General features: G+C 44.1%; 1 protein-coding gene and 1 long non-coding RNA gene across 4 annotated transcripts in view; one reads left to right on the top strand and one right to left on the bottom strand.

Annotated features, from left to right (window-relative positions):
* Window positions 1–14,269, top strand: part of DCAF12 (DDB1 and CUL4 associated factor 12) — a 37,099-nt gene that overhangs the window by 22,621 nt on the left and 209 nt on the right. For 2 of the 3 annotated variants that reach the window (XM_038170062.2, XM_072030810.1), the window contains exon 9: window positions 663–9,196. The exons of the other annotated variant lie outside the window; for it this stretch is intronic. In XM_038170062.2, coding sequence (XP_038025990.1) covers window positions 663–821 — 159 coding nt within the window. In that variant the 3' untranslated portion in view covers window positions 822–9,196. Of the gene's footprint in view, window positions 1–662; window positions 9,197–14,269 lie in introns of those variants that run through there. 3 annotated transcript variants of the gene reach the window in all.
* Window positions 7,658–14,258, bottom strand: LOC140000638 (uncharacterized). Its single transcript, XR_011805693.1, has 2 exons — window positions 10,520–14,258; window positions 7,658–9,870 (listed from the first exon to the last, which is right to left on the bottom strand). It is a non-coding gene; the product is annotated as an uncharacterized lncRNA (long non-coding RNA).

Here is a 14,269-nt window from a genome sequence, read left to right as displayed (position 1 = left end):
TATAGTAATGGGAACTATCTGTAATAACGAAAATCAAGAAATGCTGCAAGATTGTTTTCACAAAGGTATTGAGTGGCCAGCTGCTTGAACGTAAGGCGTACTGACTACTCTGCCTATGCACTGATCCAAAAATTAACTAGTTCTTCCTCCTCTTCATTATTTTGATTGTAGTCTATCTTCTAGTTGTGAGTACATCAAACAAATTATGTTGTCTACCTTAAAAGCATGCTAATTTAATGTGGTACTCTGAGAGATTTAGTTTAACTTTATACAGTTTTAGAAACTCTGGTTTCCTGAAATAATGCCACGGCAGGCATTTGAGTTCAATGTCCTGTATGTTGCTATAAAGTAGTTAATGGCCATGTCTAACTTCTCTCCATTATCTTTTTTATCATTGTGATGCAACTTTAAAAATTAATGGGACTTGCTATCCTCCCTACCCTTCACCCTCCCCACCTCCACTGTTTGGTGCAAACCTCCTCAGAAAAAGCTTCAGGAAGGCTCTGGTATCTTCCAGTTCAAGTTGGTCTGTCTAAAGCTTCAGGGAGTATTAACAGAGGAAAAGATCCTTCTCTTAGGCTCTGGAAACTACATTCTGCTTCTGTGAAACAAAGCTTTCTGTTTGTTTGGCATCAGTAACAGTCTGAACTTTCCTTTAACAGAATCATGATGAAACCTGGAGGAATTATTTTTCTGAAATTAATTTCTTCCCAAATGCTGTTTACACCCACTGCTACGACTCATCTGGAACAAAACTCTTCGTGGCAGGAGGCCCCCTTCCATCAGGACTTCATGGGAATTACGCTGGTCTCTGGAGCTAATGATAGCTCTTTACAAATGCTGATCTTTATTTCCACCTTTCATTTTCTTTCATTTTTTAACAATGAAGTTGTGTGATGCCATTGAGTTATGATTTAAATGCAAGTTATTTTTAGCAGAGTTTTCTGTTGGTCTCCAACAGTTTTATACATCCTTTTGAACCAGTTTTTGCTTTAACCTTCTCAATCCTTTATATGAAGGGTTTTTGAAATCCCTTTTTATTATATTTGCTCCAAATGACTTTTCCCTTGCATTTATGCTATCTTGGCCATGTGCCCTCTCCCCTACTTTGCTGTGAGGTAGGATTCCTTTCTACTAGAGTGGTTGCTCCTGGGCTTTCCGTGAAAGTCTAGGGGCTGCGTGTGTGCAGGTACTTTGTGTCAGTTACATTACCTGGAGCGAGGACTACTTGTAATTAAAAAATATTAAAAATATTTATAAGAGATAAGCTACTACTTTATCTGCAGAGCCTGGCCCTGGCCTGGGTTGATCTTATTTTTTAAAAGTACAAGTCTAATGACACTGTTTATATGTAGAGGAATACAGTAATTTTAAGCTGTGCTCATCAGAGCCCAGGGACAAATTCCCCAGGGTATTGCCCATCAAGTCCAAACTGCAGAAGCACAGGAGTTCCCAGAAGTGCATTTGCATTTGAATGGTAGTTTGCAGCAGTGCCAGGAGAAAAAAAAAAAAAAAGTCTTTTGTTCCTTTTCTGCCTGTCCCAGGTATCAGCTTGTGCAGCTGGAGGTTGAGTAGGCTGTCCTGCAGCATGGCAGGGTGACATTACACTGAGGACCTGCAGAGGTGATGAAAGGAAAGGGGGGGGGGGAGGGGGCTAGGGACGTGATTTTTTTTTCTTTCTTGTCATTAAAAAAACCAACTGTATCTAACCATTTTGCAGGTGAGACAAGGTTCCCAGGTGGCTCCCAGGCTTTCCTGTTGTAGCTCACGGGTTCTTTGTAGACTGCCTAAAACCCAAGATCTCTTGTTTCAGATTGTGGGAACTCCCCCCCCCCCCCCTTTTTTTTTTTAAGCTGTTCAGGTTGTTAGCCATCTCCTTTGATAAACCAATGGACTATTGGCTTATCAATTGGCAAATAAACTATTTTTTTCTCTAAGGTTAAAGAGTTTGTCTCAGACTTGTCTAATGCAGGCTAAGAGATTACCATGTAGCAAGAGAACTTGCTGTTAGCTCATTGTTGCATTACCATCCCCGCTCATCTAGCTTGCTGTAGGAGAAACTCAGTCTTTCCCTGGAGCCCCCTGCTGCCTTTTCCATTTGAACCACCTTGAACTTCCTGTGGGACTGTGACTGGGGAGGATAGGTCTGATGCCTTTTGGGTCCATCTGTGAAGCGTGTGCATTCCAGTGTACAGTCTTCTCTACCACTTGGCTGAAATGCAGGGCTCTGGGGTACTCCTCCTGGTCTTCTGGCAGCACCAGCAACTCTTGCCTTGTTACCGATGCCTCTGTCCTCCGCTGGGATGAATGCCTGCCCCCTGCCCTCGTCACCTCTGGAGCAGCGTGCACCTTGCTGCTTTGGTGCCAAACGAGCACTTGGTTGAAGCTGAGGAGAAAATACAAGGCTGGGACGTGCTCTGTTCTCCTGTCTCTGCTGGAGATGACAGCACCGCAGGAGAGTAGCTCTGGTCGCTGAAGCTGTTCCTGCCAGGCTGACCAGAGCTAGTCTGGCAGTGTCCTTACGGTCTCTCTTGCCTCTGTGCAAGGTGTCTTCATCAATAACACCGGGCAGTGAGGCCCTGGCTTACCTGTTTGACTGATGGGATTACACAGTGTAACTGTCTATTCCTGAGGGGGAGCAGATCCTGCTTTATCTCACATCAGGCACCTGAAGGAGAGAAAACAACTAATCAGACCTTCAGACCTTTTGTTCCTGCTGTTTGACCTTTCAGGAATGTGGGATCTTGTGCTGCTAGTGAGTGTAGGAAGCTGTTCATTTTACCCCTCTACTTTAGAGTAGACCACCTTATTAATTTGGGTATCACATTTCCCATATTCATTCTTACATGCAATCAAACTGGAGATGATTTAATTACGGGTTCAGTAATACCCAGCTTGTATGTGCTGTGTAGCCACCCCTCGATAACAACTGGGTGATATGTGATGGACATTCGCAAGGAAGCAGAAGCTACAGAGCAGTGCTAGTTTGAGCGTGGCAGTGGGGGTGCTGCTCAGCCTCTTGCCTGAACTCCGCGTTCCTGGTAACTGCTCCAGCTTTCCCCCTTGTGCAGTCAGCTCAGCCAAGGAGAATTTCTGCTGCTCTCCCCCGGTGCTTCCTGGGACTGTTGTAAAGAAGCGAGTCCACTTGTTTGGTTCCCTCATCAGTGCTGCTGATGTTTGTGCTGATGTTTGTGTTGGTCCAGGGTGAGTAAATTACCAAAGAATAGTTCCATAGGTGTTTGTTCCTAGTCTCAGTTGTTCATTTTCCCCCACAGATCCATTTTAAGATGCTTTGCAAGAGCGCCCAGAGAGCCAACTGGATTTAGTCTGTCCACAAAAGTTATGTTCGTGTTGTGGGTGACTCTTGTGACTCTCTTAGTGAGGGAGACTACTGAATGTCTTCATGGGGATATCTTTGCTGCCTCCGTTTCAAGTCTTTGGCAGCTTTTTTGTATTTTAAGGATTAATATATTTCTGTATCAGTCACTCTGCTCTAGAATTTCATTCCCTTCCTTTGCCTAAGCACTTGCTTTGTATATAGCTTGCAGCTGCAGAGCTACAAGTTTTAAGTTGTGATCCAGCTATGTTAAGTGTTGGTTTGGTGTCTTAATTTCTGCCCCTCAGCTGAGAGGCACTAAATGACCTTGTGAATGGATGTCCCTCACCTGGTGCAGCTGTGAAATAAAGCAGGCTTGCCTAGACTGCTTTTTGGAGGTTGCCTGCTTTGTCTGATTGCAAGAAACCAAGAACAGATTGGCCACGAGTCGCTGCAGCTCAGTTGTGCAGCAGCATCTTTACAGCAGCCAGGTGGGAGCTCTGAGATCTATTTGTGGTGGTCTGATACCCTTATTTTCCATAAACCTACTTCTTCAAGGTGTCGACGAGATTCTTAATTAGTTGATGTTGCAATTGCTGCTATAACTCAGTCACTGAACATGGGTACAGCTCATCTCCAGGGATGCTGTTGCAGGGCTGGGTGTGATGCAGGCAGAGCAGATTCTCCAGCCAGCCTGTGCTGAGCCCTGGACTGTCACGCTCCATGCTCTCTGGCTTGAAGTTAAGTGAAAATTCCCCTTTGTGCACTGTTGGTCACGCTGCAGCCCCAGCCCGTGGTGTGACCTCAACTTAAAATGCATTTCTGAGTGTTGCAGTGCTTTCAGTAGCTTATCTTAAGGTCTCTGAAGCACAGACACCAGGAATTTGTCCATGTTGCAGACAAGAGGGTGGAAAAAATACTGCCACGTCTCATCTGAAAATATCTCCTTTGTGCTTTCCCTTGTCTTTGCAAGCAGTTGTTTCACTGTGGTGAGGATGGGCAAGGGAGCACAAGAGGGGAAAAAAAGGTGAAAGCCCAGCCTAGTGGTTGGTATTGGTCTCGGAACACCTGAGGAGCTTAAAAATACAGAGGGGATGCTTATTCATTGCTCAGGAGGTACTTGTAAAAGGGCTTAATCAGAAATGTTTTCAGAGGTCAAGTAGATGTCCCTTTCATTCTTGTTTTTTCCATGTTAATTTTTAAGGACTTAAATTAGGAAGTATGTTTTTCCTGTGATGCTTGCTGGCTTTATCAGAAACATGTGGTGCTTGGCTAATTAAAAACAGAAATACTGTTGACAGAAAAGAATCTTCCCAATTAAAAACTGAATGCCGTTTTCTAACAGCTTTTCCCTCTTGTGACCTGCTGGGAGCAGAACAGTCTAAGAAAGTGCACACAGACCTAACACAGGGTGCCAGGGCTGTTGGAGCTGTGAAAGTGGCTGCCACTTCTGGACTGTAAAATCACCAAGCAAAACACTTGATTCCATACAAAAGCATGGTTTCAGTCTAATGGCCAGAGAGAGGTGTATATAAAAGCACTTGCCAGCATATAATGAGATTTCTCTAGTCCTAGATGTTGATTCTTTGACCTCAGAACAAAAATCTAGGAGTCAATACTTGGTTTTCTTAGGAACTGCTTTTTTACATTCCCTTATTAAAAGGGAATATTCAGGTGCTGAATCTTAATCTCATTAAACTTGTACTTTTTATTTGCCCATTCTCCTGGTCTCCTTTCCTTTTCAAGGCCTCCCACAGTCTCAGGGTATATAAATCACTGACTCATCCAAATAATACCGAAATGGACCAACCAGAGGTTAACGTGCCTTTCTCTTCTGGTACCTTGATCTTTGTAAAGTTATCTCACCAACTCATCGCTGTCTTAGGGCTGGGTACGTGCATTGTCTTTTTCTAAGATGTATGTGTTGAAGTTGCAACAGGTTTGTACTGTTAATTGTGACTCGTTTAATTTTGTTTTAGGATGTGGTGTAGATACAAATCAACGGACTGGTTTGTCTTGGGATTGGTCTTACCCGTGACATCTATCAGTGCTTGCTTGTTTGTTAATGTGTACAAATGCTGGATCTTCCCCATTGCCTCTGATGTACTTGTATATGATGCACAAACTGCACAAGGTGTTTTTAAAATGTGTGCTGACCACAGCTTGTTGCCTGAGGGTAGCATGTCCTACAGTGAACTGTTTTTAATGTTTTTTGTTTTTTTTTTCCCCAAATGTATTTAAAGATACAAAGCCAGGGAGGAGTGAGGATCAGCACTCACTGACACTTGCTGGCTTTTGTTCTGAATCCAGGTTCTGATGTTAATAACTCCTGCAACTCCACCCATGTAACAGAGCCTTTCTCAGCTCGCTGTTTCTGTCATGAGCGGTGTTGGAAGAGCACCGGATCCTGAACTATCACAGAAGCTGTCAAGTGAAGCAGAAACAGCTCTTTTCAAATGTTAGAGTGTGTGTTTTTAGCTGTAAGGTAGAACTGTTTAAAGTTTTTGTTGCAGCTTGCAAACGGAACTTTGGGAAACTACCGATAGTAGGGAAAACTACCGTGTCCACACGTGGGGCTCAGTGTTCAGAGTTACCTTGTGAACTTTTTCTTCTGAAAAGTGATTTTTTTTTTCTTCCCAAGACAAAGGCATGACATGTTTAGCTTTGTCTTCTGAATTGGCAAATGCTGTCTTTTGGTTTTTAAACTAACACGTGGAGTTTGGGCCAGGTTTCTGCCTCTTCTGTAGGTAGAGGATGGTATGATGGATAGCGTATGTCTATTCCCAGTTGTTGAGCTTAATCCGTTTATAAGAACATGGAAACAGGAACACTTCTTTGCTTCCTGTTGCCCAAAATGGGCTTGTATATCCATAACTAACTGAAGTTAAGTACTGAATTGATCCACAGGACTACCTTTGTCTTTAGAAGCAGCATCGCTAGTCATCGAGCTATTGGCATTACTATGCTGCCAAGGAGCACTGAGGTTAGTGTGTGTACTGTTCTAGCGGTGTGTGTTCTTGTAACCACAGTGCGTATTTAAACTGGAGTTCTTTTTGTTCTTGTTGAGTTTCTTCAAATCTAGAAGAAATCTTTTTATCATTCACTTTGCAGAGTAGAACAGATTGTTCTGTCTACTTTGTAATCCTCAGCACTTTCCTCTTCTCCCATTTCTTCTCTGTTCACTTCTAAAATTGGTTCAAAGCTGCTAGCCTAGTCTGAAAAGTACCAAGTCATAATGAAAAGAAAACCAACAGCCCACTGTTCTTTCACCATAAACTTCGGTTTCTGTCTGGCTGACTTGGATGTGGAGACTCCACTTCTGCAAAGCCTGAAATTCTCACATACCTGTATTGTTAAGTGGATGTCAGCAGATCACAAGGTGGAGGTGCCCAGCACCAGCACCTCTTTCAGTTGGTTAAGACTGATCCAGTGGTGTGTTAGTCAGCCAGAGAACTGGTATGCGTGGCCAATCAACAACCAAATAACATCCATGTTACTCAGCATCATAGCTAAAAATCCTTTGAGGGCAAAGGCAGGGAGGTACATCACTGGCTTACTGCTGACTTCTAATCCCATTTGAAGTCTTTTTCCACATACTCTATCATGTGGATTTGATGGATTGTGGAAAAAATTGCTATGCTATGAGCTGAACTTGTAGCCCTGTGCTCAGAAGGCAACACCTGTTATTAGCTTTAGCTAGCAGTAATACCAAGGGCTGGCTATGTGTAGATGAGCTGATGTTTGAGCAGTGGAAGCCTTGAGGTTTTTCTTTGTGCTTTTAAAACTGGAACTGATCCCAGAACATATGAAACTGCTAGTCATTCATCTCAGGATGAGCTGTGAAGATGGCATGGGGAACAACCCCAGTCACCCTCTTCCCTCATCCATAAAGGTTACCAGTGCACTTGTCTTATTTCCATGGTTGACTACGAACACTGTGCTTTGCTGCCACCAGCCACCTCCGTGTGCTTCCTGCTGGGATGGAGCCTGCAGCTTCATCCACCTGGTCGCTCACTCGGTCAGCATGAGCTGTATGTGTGGGGTGTGCCAGGCCAGCTGGGCGTTATAGCTTCAGCTGATTGCTCTGTGCTTCTCTTACAACGCAGGTGATAGTAGGACCAGTACAGAAAGGCCCGGATGAGAAACTTCTACCAGGCTCTGTCTCTCTTGTTCAAAACGCTTTGTCTCCCTTCTTGCCACCTTCTGCCCCTTGGGACATGAGCAAGTTCGCTGTTGTGTCCTGGCTTACCATGTCTGCCAAGTCCAGGGGTGAGCCCTGCTGCATTCTGAGACATCTGCACTTGCTCAAACAACACCTTGCTGAATTGTTTGCTGTCTGCCTTTTCATTTAACTCAGCCCTGGATGTCTCCCTGAGCTGGTATCCTCCTTTCAGCCCAAAGGGCTTTGCTCCAAACTCATTAGTGTGCCATGAAGGAGCTGATTCCCATAATGCTGGTTATTTCAGTTGGGTGGCTTTTTTTCTTTTTTATTCTGGGGTTCACTGCAAGTATACAAGATCCTACTGACTTCTCAGCTCTCTCCTGAACGTGGTACAGGGGCCCACCCAGGTGAAACATCAGGATTTTGTTGACTTGTAAGATGCACAGAAACAAGTCTCTCCTAAACATTTTTTTGGGGAGGAAAAGCAGCTGCATACACACAAATGGAAAGGTATCTCTGTGCAGAATAGGTGAGGGAGCAGTTTAAGAATTTAAAATAGAACAGATTACCTTTTTTTTTTTTTTTTTTTCAAATTACTTTAACTGGAGTTTTGGCTGTGTTCAAATTCACAGAAAGTTGCAATGTTAACTGGGGGTTTCTGTTCATCAATACAAAATGTGCCTCTCAACTATAATGCAAAAGTCAGTCTCTGTCTCACTTTGTTTGCGATGCAAGAAGTTTAACTGAAGACTGATTTAATTCTTGTTTCTTGCTCTTAGCTGTTATCATCCATACACCAGTCCTTGCTGGTCTTACCCAAGCACCATACAGCACCATCCCTGTTTAAAAGCAAAAGGGGAATTGCATTGAGCAGTGGAACCTGATGAACTTCCTTGCTTTAGAGAGACACTGGAGAGAAGAGACCAGGTTCCACATGTTATAATTACAACTAAACCAATGCAGCTACTCTCTCAGATCAGCACCACTTCCTACTTTTCCCTCTGTTAGATGGGAATACAAAAGCAAACCCAGCAATACGTGATCCAGTTGACGTGCTCGTTCATAGAAGGTGGGATCTTTGAAATACAAAGACTGAGATCTCCAGTTGTGTGGAAGAGCTCAGTATGGGTGCAAGAGTTTGGATCTCTGATTACAGCTCTTCTGCCAGCTTGCTAAATGCAATCAAGTACTCTGGACTCTGCTGAAGACTGTGGTAGAAGAGCTGTGGAGGTGTAGGCTGGAACTGATCTTTTTAGGTCACCTCTGTGTTGCTTGACTACATGGACAACGTAACAGTGATTTTTACAGATCGCTTTCCATCTGTCAGTCACAACTCTTAATTTACTATTTGGGGGAAAACTGTTAATAGATGCATTTCCAGATCAAACCAAGAGCCTAACTTTCCATCTTGCATTAACCGGGTTACTGTGTTCACATGCCAGAAAGATGTTGCTCTTTGAAAAAGCATGTTAGTGTATGTGGCAACGACCCATGCACTTTTTAAATACCGAAACCTGTATATTCTCACCTGAGTATCGTTAACCATGCTGTAGTCTGACAAATGGATCTTTTACTACTGCCTTGTTATATAGATAATTGTAATTAACTGCAGTTTGTTTTTCCACTACTTGAAGTTGTGTGATCTGAAAAACTGGTGAACAAAAAGTATTTGTGCATCTTACTATGGGTATCTCTAAATAAAATGTATTTGTATAGTGTGTTGGCGTGACTGATGGTTTATTTTCTTTTCTAATCCTTTCACTTAGAGTAAATCTAAGCCAGTTTGAGGGCAAACAGACTTGATTTTCTTCCTTTAACAGACTAGCCTTTGTGCTTATGTAACCAATTCAAAGAAAATAATAAAACTTTGTTTTGTTTTTGTTCCTGACCCCCACCCTTTGCCAGTGCCTGGATTTATACCCTAAGGGCAGGTTCTCAACTTGTTCCTGTTTTCCACAGTTTAAAAACCACTGATGTTCTCTGTACAGCTGTAGTAAAACCATTTGTTTCCATAGGAAATATATCCAATGGCAGAGTTGGGAACATTAAACTCTTCAAAGCCTCTCCTTTCTGTTTTCTTCTGGTACCTCATTTGTTCTGAAGCAAAGCTTTCCTTTCAACCTCTATTTTTCTAAGAAGGAAATAATTAGAGGTGTTGGGAGGGAGAAATGTCCTCAAGACTTCTAAGCTTTATGGTGGGGGTTAAGACAACATGCCTGAAAGCCTCTCATGCATTCTCTTCTTTCTCATACTTAACCTGGGCTGCTCAATTCCACAGAGGTTTGTTGTGGACATACTGCAGCTTTACATACAAGCTATGAGAGCATGTTCTCAGCAGCACCGTCCCTGCTCCCTGTGGTGCTGTAGTAGGCATTCCTCAGGCTGGGAATTCCTGAAAAAGGGAGAAAAGGAAGAGCAAAGTCCAAAAGGCACATGAGTGCTGTCATCTTACTAAGCCTTATACCAAAATTGTTTGAGATCTGAGAAGAAAAAAAAAAAAGTCGCCTGGCCCTGGAAATACGCAGAAAATTATTGGTTACACGTGTGGTGGGCAGAGGCTAGAAAGCAATGTTAGCAGCACAGCTTGCGGTTCCTGGCTTGCCTCCTGTCACAGCCATAGATGTGGATGAGCTGGTGCCAAGCCCTCGGCGTGCAAATTGGAGATGAACTGCTTGTGAGCTATGCTCTGATGGTCTGGACAGTATAGAATGGGTCTGCTGCCAGGCTGATGCTTTTGTTTCTACAACAATTAGGGAAGTGAAGAGGGTGAAGGAGTAAACAGTTACTTTAAGCTGTAGAAATGTTTCTGGCAATGACTGTTACCAACTCCCCAGCTGCATCTGATGCTCCCTCAAGTAGCTGCAAGCTGACATGCTCGACCGAAAAGGACGAGATCGCTGAGGGCCTCAGGAAGCCCCAAGACAGTCCTCATGGACCTCCCCCTAGATGTGTGTCCAGCTTAGATCTCAGCACTGAACCACCCAAATCCTTCCCCAGGAGCTAATTCTAGTAGTGTTCACCTATCTTGTCAAGTCACCTACCTTGCAAGTCCCCTCATTGTCCCATTCCCTGTGCAGATGGAGCAGTTTGTTCTGTTCTTTGGAGCAGATGATCTGCACTGAGTGGGCTTTCACTGCCTCTGTTTCATGGCTTCGGTCTTCATCCCCAGCCTGAGCAGTTTCCAGGTTCCCTTGGTGCTTTCTCACAGAGGCTATGCTCGACGTGCCTGTCAGTGGCCATCACCATTTCTGGCTGTGGATCCAACGTGAGATCCACTGCATTCCTTGGCCTGGACACCGCACCGGGGCCGTGCTCTAATCGATCGTGCTTTTACAGCCCACTACAAACCCTGCGGCAGTGCACGTTATCCCTCCCTTTCAACACTCAATCTGCTGCCTGCCTCCAGCTCCCAGCCCAGCTGCTGCAGGTTCGCCTGGCTGTCATCACTTCCCTGGTTGGGTTGTATTTTGTTTCTGATCCTTGTGGCTCCAGATATAAGCTCCTGCCAGCTGGTGGCACCGCTGTCACAGAGCAAGGAAGCACGAGCAGAACAGCAGTTCGGGAAGTCTCAAGCTGGTTGTGTTTAGTGTTTTTTTTCATAACCATATCTGTACTCATCCTGTCTGCTTCTGCGTGGAGCTGTTGGGAGCTGTTGATCAGCTGCTTGAAAGTTATTCCCCGCATGGCAGTAGCTTTCCCTCTTCATTGAGGTGCACCACGAGCTGGCAGAGGTGAGAGAGAAGCCACGAGACTTAAGCATAGAGCTGTGGTCAAAAGGTCAACTTGACAGTTGCCTGGGCTGTTTGTGCCAAAGACATAAACAGAGCATGGGTCATGTTCCAGGGATGCTGAAGTCTCAGCAGAAAGATTTGCAGCCACCGTCATCAGCGCCTGATTTTATTTTTTATTTTTTCCATCAAAAGCTTTACTGTTCCAGCGGTTTCTTCTCTCCACAGACCCACCAGTGTGACTGGTGAGTGCCAGTTACAGTTACATCTCCATTATCTGGAGTAAGGGGGGACTGAGATTCCACTAGGCACATTAAAAACCATCTGATAAAGGCAGATACTCCATGAGCAATGCAAGATGTGCTGTGGAACATGGTGCAGGGATGGTTGAAAGTCTTTAGAGGATCAGGACGATGTTGATGTGACCGGGACCTGAACTAGCTTGGCATCTGTGGGACACTGCAGCTGAGCTAATCAGCCATTCCAGAATGAACTAGCTCTGCATGTAAACAACTGGTGTCTTTGGTTGATAAACTATGAGTTGCCTGTGACCTAACTTAGAAAAGAAACAGATAAATTAATTTACACCATTCTGCTAGAGGAACTGGTATAAGTTATAACAGCAAAAGGATTTGTTGTTTGTTTGTAATAACCCTTAACCTCTTAGAAAACAATTTGTAGCAATTGCGTTAGCCCACTTCTAGATGGTTTTAAAAGCACTAGCAGGTGAGTATGAAAGTGTCCTAGGAATACCTGTTCCACTAATTCCTTCTCCACTAGGAAGCACTATGCAAGTGTCACACTGGGACAGAATGAACAGCCGGGTGTTAACTCAGACTGACTGGTGGGCAGGAACATCTGCCTGTCAGCAGTGGTGCTCTATCAGCAGCCCTACGGTGTCTACACCCAAGAGCTCTTTAAGAGCCGGCCAGGGAAATGTCTGGCTTCACTGTGATAATTTTAATCTTGGGAAATTTTAAGAGGCTGGAAGCATGCCACTGTTCGAGCAGGGCACAGAGGGTGACCAGATACCTGCAGAATACTTTCCTTGATGTCACAGGCAAAATAATGAAAACCTGATAAGGGGCTTGCTTCATAGAGAATTCAAGGCTAGACATAAAATTAATGCCAGGCAACAGGGTTGTGTGGAAAATAAGTCTTGTTAAAAAAAGCCTATTTAATTCTCAGATCATTTAGCTGATAAAGGTAACAGTGAGCATGTCACAGAATTAAATTGGGGAGTTTGACAGAACAAACTCGGCACTCACCATTAGAGCATGCACTGCATGGAATTACAACTGCCAACATCCTTCCCCAAAATGGGCGTTTACCGCGGAGTTCTGCAGGATCAGAATCAGGCTCGGATGTGCTGAAGTCTCCTCAGTAAGTACAAAATCACTGCAGGTGTTTTGTGAAAAAGATTGGAGGAAAGGAGAACAAGGGGGATAAGGCGGTTGTATTGAGCAATTCCAGAATCTCATCACATGGAAGTGCATCATCTTGTTCATGCTGCCAAACGACAAGGTAAACCCGGACCAAGGGCTGCAGGCGGCACCTACAGCAGAGGGTCTGACCAGGCACACACCGACCCTGGAAGGGGGATCGGGCAGTCCAGCACGAATTCCCAGGATGATGCTGAGACAGGACAGAGTGATGCAGCCCACAGATGTTAGGAATTTTAATGGCCTGGGCTATATGAAGGCCAGACAATGATATCATTACCCTTTCTGCCCTTAATGCTGTGAATCAATGAACGGCATCTATGCTAGAAGTTGCTTCCACAACTCAAATGGCTATTCTTTCCAGTACAAATGCTGCTGAAGCCTTGCTTCTACATGCACATTAACACAGTCAAATACACCACATCCCATTTGTAGACAGCATCTTTGGAGTTTCACCCCAAGTCTACACGTACCAGCAATCCCTGGTACACTCAGGGGTAACACATCTCAACACAACTCTACTTTGCATTCAAGACTTTCAATTGTTCTGCTATAACCAGAGAAAATTCCTAATTCCCTGCAAAGTCAACTCAAACCTGAGTTTGGTTTCTTCACATGGAGCCTCTTCCTTACAGAATCTAAGTACAACTGGATTGCGTCGGCTCTCTGAGGCTACCAGAGAGCATTTTGGAGACAGATAGTGCTGTTGATGCAGGTGTCACAGGTTAAGGCTGTAAGAACGATCTGCAGAGAAGAGCAGTATTTTTATTAGATCAGGTGATAAAACTGGGAAAAAAAAGAACAGGCACAAAGGAAATACAAACTTCAGACTAAGTTGTGAAAACCTCTGAACTCCAGCTCAGCTTGAGTAATTGTCTGATCAGTCCAAGAGACAGGGGTAGCATAGTGTAGAAAGTACAAGTGAGTGTTAGCATGATGAGGGATGGTCTACTTGCAGCCCGAGCCCCTGAAGAATAGATGGTTTTCACTTACTGTCTGTAATGCAGAAGTAGAATGGACTTCTGAATCAGTAACAGGGTGATATTCTTAACATAAGTGTTTTTTTTTTTTTCCCTCCTTCCCCTTTGGCAAGTAGAATGTCAAAGCACCAAATTAGTGTTTTTCAGCCCGTGAACAAGAAGACTTCTTTGAGGACTGCCTATTTTAAGAAATCTGCCATAGGTGACTAAGAAAAGCAAGCCTGAAGTAAGCTTACACATACAGTCTGGAGGGATTTGCACCTTCACAAGATTATTCTTTAGTAGCTGGAAAACTGAAAAGGTCACAAATCATTGAAATGGCAGACAAAGTGCTGACATAGGCAGAGGGGAGTGAGTTAAATAGCTAAGTAGGTAAGGTTTGCCTGCCAGGCCTGGTCAAACCTTTGCGGTGTTTAGTGCAGGGTCTCCTCTTCCAACCCCGATGTGCTGAACGTTCAGAGCAAGGGTCTCTGACTGCAGCCTCCCAAAGGAATACAATAAAGGAATTCCTTCATTCCTCTCCTCTGGATGCTTTGGCAGTGAAATACTTCATCTTCTCATTTGCATTTACTCCATGCACAGTGGAGAGAAGTCTACAATGCTTTTTGTCCCGGTATCCTTGTTTAATTCTCTCTTATTCC

This window comes from Anas platyrhynchos, chromosome Z (genome assembly GCF_047663525.1).
Source record: "Anas platyrhynchos isolate ZD024472 breed Pekin duck chromosome Z, IASCAAS_PekinDuck_T2T, whole genome shotgun sequence".
In the NCBI taxonomy this organism is placed as follows: domain Eukaryota; kingdom Metazoa; phylum Chordata; class Aves; order Anseriformes; family Anatidae; genus Anas; species Anas platyrhynchos.
The sequence above is the reverse complement of the archived record's forward strand: the minus strand, read 5'-3'. Positions and strand labels throughout refer to the sequence as shown.